Here is a 15,389-nt window from a genome sequence, read left to right on the forward strand (position 1 = left end):
TTAATTATGAAAATGAAAACATATTTATAATGTAAGACATTTTATCAAGTCATTGTCTGTATAAATTGCATTTTTGAGTAAATTAATTATAAGTTGATTTGGCAACCATAAAAATATTAAAAATGAACTGCTGTTCAAAAGTTTGAAGTCAGTAAAAATGTTTTTTTTTTTTTTTTTTTTATTAATACTTTCTGCAAAAATGCATTAAATTAATCAAAAGTGACAGTAAAGACATTTAAAATGTTATAGAAGTCATTACAATATCATTATATCTCAAATAAATGCTGTTCTTTTAAGGTTTCTATTAATCCAAGAATCGTGAAAGAAATGTATCATGGTTTCCACAAAAATATTAAAAGATTAGTTCACCCAAAAATGACATTTCTGTCATTAATTACTCATCATTCCAAACCTGTAAGACCTTTGTTCATCTTCAGAACACAAATTAAGATATTTTTGTTGAAAAGGCCATGTGAATACAGTGGTTCAACCTTAATGGTATGAAGCGACGAGAACACTTTTTGTGCGATTTGTGGTTCTGCGCACAAAAAGTATTCTAGTTGCTTCATAAAATGTGACCCGTGCTGGCAAAATGAGTCGCAATGAACAAATTTTCAAAAATTAGTTATTTTCACATTCTCCTATTAAAAAACCTTCAAAATTATGTAGGGCTGTCAAATGATTAATCACGATTAATCGCATACAAAATAAAAGTTTGAGTTTGCATAATATATGTGTGAGTACTGTGTGTAATTAATATGCATATATACATACACACAAGTTAATGTATATATTTAAGAGAAATATGTTATTTATGTACAAAATATTTGTATTTATATACAGGTGCTGGTCATATAATTAGAATATCATCAAAAAGTTGATTTATTTCACTAATTCCATTCAAAAGGTGAAACTTGTATATTATATTCATTCATTACACACAGACTGATATATTTCAAATGTTTATTTCTTTTAATTTTGATGATTATAACTGACAACTAAGGAAAATCCCAAATTCAGTATCTCAGAAAATTAGAATATTACTTAAGACCAATACAAAGAAAGGATTTTTAGAAATCTTGGCCAACTGAAAAGTATGAACATGAAAAGTATGAGCATATACAGCACTCAATACTTAGTTGGGGCTCCTTTTGCCTGAATTACTGCAGCAATGCGGCGTGGCATGGAGTCGATCAGTCTGTGGCACTGCTCAGGTGTTATGAGAGCCCAGGTTGCTCTGATAGTGGCCTTCAGCTCTTCTGCATTGTTGGGTCTGGCATATCGCATCTTCCTCTTCACAATATCCCATAGATTTTCTATGGGGTTAAGGTCAGGCGAGTTTGCTGGCCGATTAAGAACAGGGATAACATGGTCCTTAAACCAGGTACTGGTAGCTTTGGCACTGTGTGCAGGTGCCAAGTCCTGTTGGAAAATGAAATCTGCATCTCCATAAAGTTGGTCAGCAGCAGGAAGCATGAAGTGCTCTAAAACGTCCTGGTATACGGCTGTGTTGACCTTCGACCTCAGAAAACACAGTGGACCAACACCAGCAGATGACATGGCACCCAAACCATCACTGACTGTGGAAACTTTACACTGGACCTCAAGCATTGTGGATTGTGTGCCTCTCCTCTCTTCCTCCAGACTCTGGGACCCTGATTTCCAAAGGAAATGCAAAATTTACTTTAATCAGAGAACATAACTTTGGACCACTCAGCAGCAGTCCAGTCCTTTTTGTCTTTAGTCCAGGTGAGACACTTCTGACGCTGTCTGTTGTTCAAGAGTGGCTTGACACAAGGAATGCGACAGCTGAAACCCATGTCTTGCATACGTCTGTGCGTAGTGGTTCTTGAAGCACTGACTCCAGCTGCAGTCCACTCTTTGTGAATCTCCCCCACATTTTTGAATGTGTTTTGTTTCACAATCCTCTCCAGGGTGCGGTTATCCCTATTGCTTGTACACTTTTTTTGTACCACATCTTTTCCTTCCCTTCGCCTCTCTATTAATGTGCTTGGACACAGAGCTCTGTGAACAGCCAGCCTCTTTTGCAATAACCTTTTGTGTCTTGCCCTCCCTGTGCAAGGTGTCAATGGTCGTCTTTTGGACAACTGTCAAGTCAGCAGCCTTCCCCATGATTGTGTAGCCTACAGAACTAGACTGAGAGATCATTTAAAGGCCTTTGCAGGTGTTTTGAGCTATTTAGCTGATTAGAGTGTGGCACCAGGTGTCTTCAATATTGAACCTTTTCACAATATTCTAATTTTCCGAGATACTGAATTTGGGATTTTCCTTAGTTGTCAGTTATAATCATCAAAATTTAAAGTAATAAACAATTGAAATATATTAGTCTGTGTGTAATGAATGAATATAATATACAAGTTTCACTTTTTGAATGGATTTAGTGAAATAAATCAACTTTTTGATGATATTCTAATTATATGACCAGCACCTGTATAATATAAATTATATAAAAATATAAATAAATACATATACTTGTAAATATTTCTCAAATATATACATGAATGTGTTTGTATTTATATGTACATAATAATTACACACAGTACACCCACATATATTAGGCAAACTTAAACTTTCAGTTTATATGCGATTAATCGTTTGACAACCCTAAAATTATGTATGATTTGTTGGAATCTGACAAACAAAATGACTGAGCTACACCTGTTTGAAGTCGATAGAGTCAGTAAAGTCAATTCTGAGAAAAATCGAGTTTAAAGTTTTCTGAAGCTTCCAAAACAAAATCACCTAGCAATAACACCTAATTTGGCATACCTCGTCAAAACCAAATATCTATAGGAAAATATATATTCACATTTTTTTCAGTATTTTACATCAATATTTTTAAGTACTGTAATTCTGTTTATATGTGTGTATTGGGATCGAGCGCTGTCTGAGGTGTGTCTGTGCGCGCTTCGGATCTGTCAATCAGCGCGAATAAAATCGATTTGTTTACATCAGCTTGAGTTTGAAAATCACATTTCATTGGTTCAGACTCATGCCATCGAGAATTCGCTATGAATATTCACAAAGTTGGAATGCTGCGCTTTACAATAATACCAAACTTGGATTAATGAGGAAGTTGCTGAGGGAAACTGCAAGTGGTGAAGCAAGCAGAGAAAAACTGCATTTTTCATGGACAAAGGAATGGTACTCCTCTCAGAAAACATACAAATAAAGATACTTTTAGATGTTTAATTGCTGTTTGATGCATTTGGATCACTAGACGAGAGCTTAATGAACTCATTTTTGTGAAAACCTCATATTTTACCTTTTTTTTTTTTTTTTTTAAATCTTGCTCTAGAGCTCATGTAGTTTGGTTACCAACTCTTGGTTAGGAACCCAGGTCTCTAACCAGCATGACTGGTGTCTTGTGTGTGTTTCAGGTGGCCCTGCATGCGTGCGGAGTGGCAACAGACATGGTGTTGGATCGCTGCCTCCAGGCACAGGCGGGATTTGTGATTAGTCCGTGCTGCTACGGGTTCATTCAAAACACACTCAAGTTCAACTTCCCCAAGAGGTGAAAACTGTTTCTCTCTGACTTTTCTTGCTTGCTATCTCTCTTTTCATATGTTCCTCTAATTCCACAGTACATAACGACAGTGTAGATAGCATAAGCCACAATATATTAAAAGCTAAGCTCTGAAAAGATACTGACAAGAATGAATGATTTATGAGGACGATTGAAAATAGCTCATCATAAGAGATAGCCATAATAAACATTCATTATTGCGTCTATTTCTGTATTTCTCTTCACATGAACGTTCTCAGAATATAATGTCCTGTATCAACAATCACACAGCTGAGCCTCATCAGTCCCATGTTAAATGTTGGCAAGAAAATGTAAAAATTAGAGTGTGTGTTTTAAAACTTCCTAACAGTGAGAATTGCTTTCGAACAGTCATCAGTTTTCCCAGCAATCACAAGATATCACTCTCCAAATCTGGCGTAAACTTTCATTTAATCTCAGGCAGGAATTTTGCCGCAGGCCATGAGCATCAGGGTGGCAAGAGCAGCGAGCGCAGGAAATTATTTTTCCGTGGTTGTGTTCACGGTGTTGCCATGGCAGCGGCCCATCGAGTGATTTGTCAGTTGTTGCATTCAACAGTAGGGCAGGAAGGGTGACCTGATGACAGACAGTTAATGTACCAAACATTACCTACCACACACATAATCTCCAAGAGTTGCAGAGCACTTCAAGTGTTACATGTGACATCCTGTTGTATTTACACATGACTTATTTCAGCAACAAATGTGTTTTTGTCCATAGAGAATGTTTCCTTTGATCCGGATGGACTGTCCTCTCCTTAAACGCGTTTTTTCTTTAACATGTCATGTCATTTTTCATTCACGCCTCAGTGTGTGTGCGAGTTCATTAAGTCTGCCCCCCTCCGTCTCTCTCCACAGCACGAGGTTTGCGGAGACTTTGAGCTATAAGGTAAGTGTTTCAGCACTTGCTTTCACTCTTTTCATTATCGCCTACACGTGTGGGACGCCACACTGCCTGATTCTTACTGCACAACCTCCACAGGAGTCTATATGCCTCATGTATGTGAAACACTGTGTTTGGTTTAGCCCTGTTCAGGTCATAACTTTTGGTGCATGGTATATCGTGGCCATATCAGTGTTAGATATAATTAGAAGAGAGTTTTAATAGCCCAATACTAGAAGCTGATATTCAGACTTTGTTTTTCAAACTCAAATGGAAATAAGCTACTCTTAAAATCTGGCATGCAAAACAAAGTATATATTCATATACAGTGGGTATGGAAAGTATTCAGACCCCCTTAAATTTTTCACTCTTTGTTATATTGCAGCCATTTGCTAAAATCATTTAAGTTCATTTTTTTTCCTCATTAATGTAAACACAGCACCCCATATTGACAGAAAAACACAGAATTGTTGACATTTTTGCAGATTTATTAAAAAAGAAAAACTGAAATATCACATGGTCCTAAGTATTCAGACCCTTTGCTCAGTATTTAGTAGAAGCACCCTTTTGATCTAATACAGCCATGAGTCTTTTTGGGAAAGATGCAACAAGTTTTTCACACCTGGATTTGAGGATCCTCTGCCATTCCTCCTTGCAGATCCTCTCCGGTTCTGTCAGGTTGGATGGTAAACGCTGGTGGACAGCCATTTTTAGGTCTCTCCAGAGATGCTCAATTGGGTTTAAGTCAGGGCTCTGGCTGGGCCATTCAAGAACAGTCACAGAGTTGTTGTGAAGCCACTCCTTCATTATTTTAGCTGTGTGCTTAGGGCCATTGTCTTGTTGGAAGGTAAACCTTCGGCTCAGTCTGAGGTCCTGAGCACTCTGGAGAAGGTTTTCGTCCAGGATATCCCTGTACTTGGCCGCATTCATCTTTCTCTCGATTGCAACCAGTCATCCTGTCCCTGCAGCTGAAAAACACCCCCACAGCATGATGCTGCCACCACCATGCTTCACTGTTGGGACTGTATTGGACAGGTGATGAGCAGTGCCTGGTTTTCTCCACACATACCGCTTTTATTAAGGCCAAAAAGTTCCATCTTGGTCTCATCAGAACAGAGAATCTTATTTCTCACCATCTTGGAGTCCTTCAGGCGGGCTTTCATGTGTCTTGCACTGAGGAGAGGCTTTCGTCGGGCCACTCTGCCATAAAGCCCCGACTGGTGGAGGGCTGCAGTGATGGTTGACTTTTACAACTTTCTCCCATCTCCCGACTGCATCTCTGGAGCTCAGCCACAGTGATCTTTGGGTTCTTCTTTACCTCTCTCACCAAGGCTCTTCTCCCACGATAGCTCAGTTTGGCCGGACGGCCAGCTCTAGGAAGGGTTCTGGTCATCCCAAACGTCTTCCATTTAAGGATTATGGAGGCCACTGTGCTCTTAGGAACCTTACGTGCAGCAGAATTTTTTTTGTAACCTTGGCCAGATCTGTGCCTTGCCACAATTCTGTCTCTGAGCTCTTCAGGCAGTTCCTTTGACCTCATGATTCTCATTTGCTCTGACATGCACTGTGAGCTGTAAGGTCTTATATAGACAGGAGTGTGGCTTTCCTAATCATAGTTGGACTCAAATGAAGGTGTAGAACCATCTCAAGGATGATCAGAAGAAATGGACAGCACCTGAGTTAAATATATGAGTGTCACAGCAAAGGGTCTGAATACTTAGGACCATGTGATATTTCAGTTTTTCTTTTTTAATAAATCTGCAAAAATGTCAAATGTTTTCTATTAATGAGGACAAAAATGAACTTAAATGATTTTAGCAAATAGCTGCAATATAACAAAGAGTGTAAAATTTAAGTAATAATATATAATATATAACATGTATTCATTATAAGTAATTTGACTTATGAATCAGTGTATAAGTCAGTCAGGCAAGTCATCTTAGTTCAAATAAGTCATTAAAGGATTAGTTCACTTTCAAATGAAAATTAGCCCAAGCTTTACTCACCCTCAAGCCATCCTAGGTGTATATGACTTTCTTCTTTCTGATGAACACATTCGGAGAAACAGTAATAAATATCTTGACGCATCCAAGCTTTATAATGGCAGTGGACAGGGTTCATGAGTGTGAGCTGAAGAAAGTGTTTCCATCTACATCCATCCATCATAAACGTGTACTCCACATGGCTCCAGGGGCTTAATAAAGGCCTTCTGAAGCAAACCGATGCATTTGTGTAAAAAAATATCCATATTTAACAAGTTATGAAATAAAATATTTAGCTTCCGCCAGACTGCCTTCCGTATTCAACGTATGAAGAAAGTATGAAACTCTTGCAATTCAAAACGCTTACGCTACATCCTACACCTTTCCTTACTCAACTCACCGAAAAAGTGTAACTGACGTGATTTCCAGTTTATACTTTCTTTGTAACTTGAACATGGAAGGCAGTCTGGTGGAAGCTAGATATTTTACTTCATAACTTGTTAAATGTGGATATTTTTTTACACAAATGCATCACTTCGCTTCAGAAGGCCTTTATTAACCCCCTGGAGCCATGTGGAGTAGGTTTATGATGGATGGATGTGGATGGAAGCACTTTCTTCAGCTCATACTCATGAACCATTATAAAGCTCGGATGTGTCAGGATATTTATTAATAAGTCTCAGATTGTGTCAGAAAGAAGAAAGTCATATACACCTAAGATGGCTTGAGGGTGAGTAAAGCTTGGGCTGTTTTTTTTTTTTTTTATGTGAAAGTGAACTATTCCTTTAATGAATCAGAATGGTTAAATTCCTTAAAATTCTCTTCCTTAAGCCGGGTTCACACTATACAATTTTGGCCATGATTTGGCTGTCTGAGACAAATTTTGTGAATCCTAAAAGATTCATCGGACCATGGGCCAAAATCTGAAGTCTTTGATCACTAGTTTGACATGTTCTCCAACAGCCGATTAATGACCATTGTGATCAAATTTAATGACGAAATTCTGTCAGTGTCAGAAGATTTGACACAGTCCTGCAGTGTGACTTCTCCTACGACAACCTTGTGCAGAACCTGATGATGCACCTAATGAGACAGCACTTGCTTCACACACATCGTCTTAGGTTTTTTTACAGTTTCCTTTTCAAGAGAAGCCATGATCAAAATTAACACAAGAGATTGTTTTTGTTTGCTAGCCACCATTTCAAACCCGCATGTAAATGCAGCTCACATTCACCAAACATGTCAGAAATTGATGATGTAAAACTCTGGACGAGTGTTGTTGCCCGTGTCTTGACTTCCGTTAATTGCATCCATTAATGACAGCTGAGATCCCACAGTGTGACATGGCTTACAGTGGGGATCATATTCATACAGTCTGACAAGCAACAGTCATAAAAGACTAATATAAACCATACAGTGTGCACCCAGCTTTAGGTATGAGAGGTAATCTTTGTTTAAACTGGGTAAGCAGTATTGATTTGTAATATTGACCATCAGTTATTGCCATAATAATTAGTTTCAGCCACACTTCTCTGTACCAGTGCATTCCTAGTTCACTATAGAGGATTTTTGTTCTCAGCACCAGCTCTGTAAAAATGTCACAGTTACACAACATGCCACTGAGTCTGAGTAGCATAAAACATCTGTCCATAAGCCAATGTTTTTCCTTCTCTTCTCTTGATTTTCTCAAGCTCCGATGAAATAGTGTATTCCTGGGAATAGGGTGCCCCTTGTAGTTGCACGTTGCATTTTTCCTGGTCCTGTCTCCAGGCACTGAACAGTGAGCGTAGAAGTGTGAGAAGTAGATGAGGTTAATCAGTCGTATCTCACTGTCATCAGTGTTTGCTTGACTCCTGCATCTGCCTCTCTCACACTGTGCTCATGGCCCTGCTGAGATATCACCTACAAAGGGGCCTGCAAGAGACAGTCAGTGCACTGTGATTTAAAATGAACGCATTGAAATTCCCTACAGAAAAACCTCTTTTATTTTAAGTGTTTGGACTTGATTTGAGTTCAAAATGAAATAAAAAAAGATAGATTCTTTGTTGATTATTCTTTCCAAGCAAGTATGATCGATGCAAAAGTTCTCATTAGTACGAATAATAAACATGCTGAAGAAATGCTTTACTGTGTTAAAGCATGTTTTGGAGACATTATCCTGAGTTATAGCATTGATCACGGCTATTAGCCTTGAGGATTCAACTTGATAGGAGGAATCAATCTGCCAGGGCTGTTACGTTCCTTTCCATCAGTACTTGATTCACTCAGTTAATGCAGAATAATGGTTGCTTGAAGCCATTGTTGGACAGGAACAGAAGGGAAAGTCATTTTGTGGCACTTCCTTGCAACAGTCCCTGCAACAACAAAAAAATGCAATTAGAGCTCATTGATTAACATAAAATGAACTGGGTGCTGCTTTCCTCTGTTTCTGTCCTAATGGCTGCTTGCAACGGTTGATAAATGGTCTGTTCACTCACCACAACTCTAATGATCTGATGCATTGATATTTCTCTGCAGCTGAGCTGTTTTTCAGATTTCTTTTTTTGTGTGCGTGTGTGTGTTTGCGTTTATGTGCAAATGTATTTATTGATGTGTTTGGTACGTTAATATGTGTTATATGGTTTCCACAGGAGCATATGATCCTGTGCAGGTTTGCAGACCAGACAGCTGTCAGTTTACCCCTGGAACGGAGATTAATCGGTAAGATGTTTGGTTTTTTAACGGGTGGTCGGAGTTATTGTGCCAGTTTTGCTTTAGGTCTGGAAATTCCTAATAGAGTTCGTCCATATGGCTAAGATTTTTAGCCCAGAATAAGCAGACTTATGGCTTAGTCAAAAGTCTGGCTGTGCATGACTGTTAAAACCCTAGAAACCTCTAAGAACTCCTTGGCAACTTCTTAGTAACTTAGTAACTTCTTAGTGGGTCATTGACGAATAAGGGTTTTAAAAGTGTAAAAAACATAATGGAGATACAGTATAATTAATTTTGAAGTTTTATTAAGTGTTAACAATGAGATTGTGGTTTTATAATCAGTTAACCCTGCTTTTGTCATTTTTTTTACAAGAATTTTTCAAATTTGACACTAAAAAAGTCATTTGGTTTAACCAAAATTTCGGTTTTACCGAATGACACATTTGGTTATACCACCTGATGATATTTTCAAACAATGCTAACAGACTGATATCTAGCTAGCAAAAGGACAATCAAACATTTTATTTAGTACAAGTTTTTAAAATATTACAACATTTTCCATGTTTTATAGCGGTTGTACCGAATGACCTGATGTTTCAGGACGTGTATGAACAAGTGAAAACATGAATTTGTAAAAGAGTTAAGAGAGAGAGTTAGTTACTTTGCTTCATGACCATGTGGTCCTTTGCAGGTGTCTGAATGATGCCACTGTCACATGATATTGACCGCATGACTTGATCCAAAATGGTCCCTTTATATTGGTTACTCCGAATGACATCAATGAAATTCATTTTTCCCGACATTCTTTCTCATAACAAAGCAATGACTTCTACACATAATTTTAATACCATTTTGCACTATGTTCACATATGATGATATAAAATCACGCCAGAATAAAAATATATACATTTATTACATTTTGAGATATTTTAATCACTAATGAAGTGGCTGTATTGGCCTTTGGATGGTTAAAGCGAATGACCTTTTGACATTTCAATATTTCAATATTTATATTTCAATATTTCAGCTAATTGCCAAGGCATCATTTCTCTTTTCTTTTTTTTTTGGTTTAACTTGAAGTACTAAAATAACTTATACTAAAACTGAAATAAAAATGAACAAGAACTACATAGACATATTTATAAAAAATAAAAACTAATACAAATGGCAAAAACACACAAAAATTGACTAAACCTTAAACACTGCTCAGAACACATTAGCACACTGGTTCAGTGCAAGGGCGTGTGTTTGATTTTGAAATTGGTGGGGACATCCACAGAAGCTGAGAATTCAGGAAATGAAATGAATAGTATAAAGCAGGGGTTCCCACACACATTCCTGGAGCCTCCCCAACACTGCATGTTTTACATGTTTCCTTAATCAAACACACCTGATTCAGATCATCAGCTCATTAGTCAAGAAATGGGTGTGTCAGACAAAGGAGACATGCAAAATGTGCAGTGTTGGGGACGCTCCAGGAATGTGTTTTTGGGAACCCCTTTTATAAAGTATTAAGGTTTATACTGACCTTAACAATGCGTTAATTAATGAATTCTGTAATGTTAGAGGGAACTAATAAAGACAAGGAGGCAGTTTAACAGACTTAAAGGGATAGTTCATCCAAAAATCAAAATTCTGTCATTTACTCACCCTCAAGTAGTTCGAAACCTGTATGAATTTCTTTCTTCTGCTGAACACAAAGGAAGATATTTGGAAGAATGTCAGTAACCAAACAGATTTCGCCCCCCATTTACTACCATAGTAGGAAAAATAAATACTATAATAGTAAATGGTGTGTGAGATCTGTTTGGTTACATTCTTCCTTTGTGTTCAACAGAAGAAAGAAACTCATACAGGTTTGAAACAGCTTGAGGGTGAGTAAATGATTCAGTAAATGAATCATTTTTGGGTGAACTATCCTTTTAACTTTATTCCGTTCATAGTGCAATGCAATATTCAGTGTTTACTCTCTTGTTCCTTGCTATTTGAAGAAGCCAAACATGTCTGCGTCTGTCATTAACAGAAATTAACTGTTGGCATATTTGTTTCACATCAATATTGTCCAGTTTGTTCTGGTTGGTATGGCACACAGCAACACCGTTAAGTCTCACTTGTGCCATTGTTGTTCTGAGCCATGTTTTCAGTCTCTTAAGAGCAATGAAACTTCAGCCTCAGCTGATGAGACTGGGATGACTAAAAGCAACCTGACAAGGGTTTCAACTTCAAACAGGCCTCTCACTTCAACAAGATCAAACCTTCAACAGACCAAGCAATGTTGTGTTTTCCTGTTTTATGGAGACTTCCATATACATAATGATTTTTATACTGTACAAACTGTATATTCTATTCCCCTACACTAACCCTACCCCTACATGTGCACACACACAGGTTTAGGTTTGCCCCTTATCCTGCGATTGTCATATAGCCTATTGAAAAAAAACTGCACTGACCCTGAATCAATATATGATGCAATTTGCCCTGTATTTTTGTGCACAAAATCATCCCTATACCTGTAAATTGGCCACTATTTGTGGAAACAGCCATTTATAGAGGTGTCCAAAACTATTATCGAGTGCACTCATTTAATCCCATAATACACCACAAAAAAGAGTGTACAACAGATGTACACTCAATGGCTAGAAAATACCCATAATGCATTGTGAGGGTCACACCGAATGAATTCCCGCATCTCGCCAGAAGATGGCACCCGCAACTGAATAATCAATCCATCCCATATTTTCCAAACCGCTGGTCCAATGTGGCTACAGCGTAATATCATACAGGTATAAAATCCCTTTTTAATTGATTATTAAATTGTTTAATTAAGGTTTATACATAGTTTCAATGACAGAGTTCAAGATAAATATTTCATCTTACTACTGGAGCTGCCAGTTTGCTAAGTTTCAAATGATTATTAAACACCAAGCACAAATTATGCATAAGCGGCAGCCCTGCCGGTGCACTCAGTAATGTGAATGAGGGTATAGGGGGCGATTTCAGACACAGCCAAGATCTCCCCGCTCTGTGACCTCTCTCCGTCAAACTTCTCGCTACACACTTGCAGCTCCGCAGTCTCATCGCATTCTCATATAAATCTGACGCCGCTGTCATCTTTCCTTCCACTGCCCATCTTTTATAGCTGGCAAGATGACAGCCTCTCAGCCTCTTCATAAAACACATGCTAACCAGCGCCTTTGCCTGTGCCGTGCCAGTCAAACCCGAGATTTTCTAAAGGTTTTCAAAGGCAGATATCTTTGAGTTTAGATGAGCTGTTAATTACAGTTTGATAAGATGATAAAGTCTTTTTCAAAATGCTTTAAGTTTTACTGTTTTATCCATCAGATTACAAAGAGCTTCTTTAAAGAAATGTCTGTTAATAAAGTCGTTTGAAATTCCACTTCAGAAAAAGTTTCAAAATTAATTGAAAGATTGATGCTGTTCTTTTGAACTTTCTATTCATCAAATAATCTCGAAAAATGTATCATGGTTTCCACAAAAAATTTTAAGCAGCACAACTGTTTTCGACTACGGAAGAGGATTAGGGCCAAGCAATAATAAAAAAATAAAACCATCTCGAGATTAAAGTTGTTAAATTTCGAGAAAAAAGTCGAGATAAAATGTTGAGAATAAACTCTTTAAATTACGAGAAAAAACTCGTTAAATTTCGAGAAAAATGTCGAGATAAAATGTTGAGAATAAACTCTTTAAATTACGAGAAAAAACTCGTTAAATTTCGAGAAAAAAGTCGAGATAAAATGTTGAGAATAAAGTCATTAAATTACGAGAAAAAAGTCGTTATATTTCGAGAAAAAAGTCGAGATAAAATGTTGAGAATAAACTCTTTAAATTACAAGAAAAAAGTCGTTAAATTTTGAGAAAAAAGTCTAGATAAAATGTTGAGAATAAACTCATTAAATTACGAGAAAAAAGTTGTTAAATTTCGAGGAAAAAAGTCGAAATAAAATGTTGAGAATAAACTCTTTAAATTACGAGAAAAAACTCGTTAAATTTTGAGAAAAAAGTCAAGATAAAATGTTGAGAATAAAGTCATTAAATTATGAGAAAAAAGTCGTTAAATTACGAGAACAAATTCGTTAAATTACGAATTTGTTCTCATCATTTAACAACTTTTTTCTCGTAATTTAATGACTTTATTCTCATAATTTAATGAGTTTATTCTCAACATTTTATCTCGACTTTTTTCTCGAAATTTAACGACATTTTTCTCATAATTTAACGAATTTGTTCTCGTAATTTAACGAGTTTTTTCTCGTAATTTAATGACTTTATTCTCAACGTTTTATCTCGACTTTTTTCTCGAAATTTAACGAGTTTTTTCTCGAAATTTAACAACTTTAATCTCGAGATGGTTTTATTTTTTTATTATTGTTTGGCCCTAATCCTCTTCCGTATTTCGACATTGATTATAACATATGTTTATGTTAATGTAATGATGCTGAAAATGAATATGAAATATATATAAAGTATAAATATATAAAAAGTATATTTTAAAATATATTCAAATAGAAAAATATCTAAATATAACATATATGGAAAACATTATTTGAACTTTAAGTTATTTTTCTCCCTTAATCACCAGGGAAGCGCTGTATGGGACTGGTGGACTTGGACCGCAGTTGGGCCGCCGAGACTCATGGGTATTCTGTGAGGGTGATGACCATGGTCCCTGAGGGCTGCTCGCCTAAGAACAATATGCTTGTGGGCTTTCCTACAAGATAACACTGACTCACTGAGAAATACCCACATCAAGACAACATTCAGGACTGCAAAAATATCTTTTCATTTATTCCATGAGATGTTTGATTTTGGGCAATTTATATTTCCAAACATTTAACTTAGAGATAGTTCCATCAAAAATGTCAATTTTTACATAATTTAATCACCCTCAAGTCATTCCAACCTCATATTATCTTTTTTAATTCTTCTATAAAACAAAAAAAGGCAATGTTAGGCATGTCTGAATCGATCTTTTCCATACAATAAGAGTGAATGGTGTGAATAATACTGACAAAAGAGTGATAGCTTTATATGAAGAACAGAATCGAATAAGATGTGCTTTTATGGTACTTTTTTTGCACACAATCTCCATTTCTTTTATGCAGAACAGAAGCTTTGACATTCTGTCTGGCATCTCATTGTATGTTTCACAGAAGAAAGAAAATAATACTGGTTTTAAACGACAATAAGTTTTTAGTTTTCCTTTTAAATCCAAAAGCGTGGAATGCTACTTATTTGCACATACAAACTTGAATCATAGTTTGATATAATTGTGCAATCAGTATATTTGTTTGTTTTTTATTGCAGATTTTGTTTTAAATTGCTTCATCTAAACAATTAGAGATTTTTATTTCAATAATATCTTTCAGATCAGTACTTTCCTACTTGATTTGCGTGCCTGAGGTTTGTGTGCAAAACGAGACAAAAACCATCACGCCCCTCAATAAATTAAACATGACTTCAGATGCCGTTTGTAAATCAGTGGCATTGAATTGTGTAAAACCACCTTGCACCCTCTCCTCAACCATTATCACATATTATGCACAAAACAAAAGAGTCTCAAAAGAGCCTGGAATTCCCAAGTTATTACCAATGTAAAATTATTCATTGGTCAGACATCACTTTTGAGCTTTTGTCTCAAAGTGTTTGATTAAAAGTATTGAAAGTAAACACGAGGAGGAATTTATCGCAATTCCCTTGTGTCACGGGTCAGGAGAACTGGAGGGGTTAATATTTATGAAATGGTGCATGCATGGATTAATCTGACCACGGTTATGAATATTTGATTAGGCCACGGCTCACACAAATGTCAAAGCACCGCATTGGTCTACAGCGTATGCTGATATATGAACTATTCCCGCAGTTTTACTTTGCTGAGTTTGGACCCACACTGTCATCAAACGCCTCCGGTTTGCTCGCTACAGAGGAGCTGTGGACTGTCACATATGTGATATAGAGATGAGATCTGTTCCTCTGCCATGAGGAAGTGCACAACCTTAAAGCTTAGAGGAACCGAGCTAGCAAAGCTCATCTGAATTCTGCTAGCGGAGCCAATCTTTCTGAGTGTGAAAGACTGGAGACGGGGGCACCTTCCAAAGAGCTGGAATCATTTCAATGGGAAACGCTGCTTCTTTCCCCAAGGATTGGCTGTGGTCCCAGACTAAATGTACATGAAAAATAAATACATATAGGATGGGTTGAAAATAAAATGAGGCTACAAATAACTGCATTACTGTAAAGATATTGAAAGA

The 15,389-nt window shown here is 36.9% G+C and overlaps 1 protein-coding gene across 4 annotated transcripts in view; it reads left to right on the forward strand.

Annotated features, from left to right (window-relative positions):
* gstcd (glutathione S-transferase, C-terminal domain containing) overlaps positions 1-14,147 on the forward strand; it is a 60,056-nt gene extending 45,909 nt beyond the window's left edge. For all 4 annotated transcript variants that reach the window (XM_048196279.1, XM_048196282.1, XM_048196281.1 and 1 more), the window contains exons 9-12: positions 3,402-3,535; positions 4,423-4,453; positions 9,060-9,129; positions 13,721-14,147. In XM_048196279.1, coding sequence (XP_048052236.1) covers positions 3,402-3,535; positions 4,423-4,453; positions 9,060-9,129; positions 13,721-13,860 — 375 coding nt within the window. In that variant the 3' untranslated portion in view covers positions 13,861-14,147. The remainder of the gene's footprint in view (positions 1-3,401; positions 3,536-4,422; positions 4,454-9,059; positions 9,130-13,720) is intronic.
* The last annotated feature ends 1,242 nt before the right edge of the window (positions 14,148-15,389 follow it).

The sequence above is a fragment of the Megalobrama amblycephala genome, linkage group LG7 (assembly GCF_018812025.1).
Source record: "Megalobrama amblycephala isolate DHTTF-2021 linkage group LG7, ASM1881202v1, whole genome shotgun sequence".
Lineage (NCBI taxonomy): Eukaryota > Metazoa > Chordata > Actinopteri > Cypriniformes > Xenocyprididae > Megalobrama > Megalobrama amblycephala.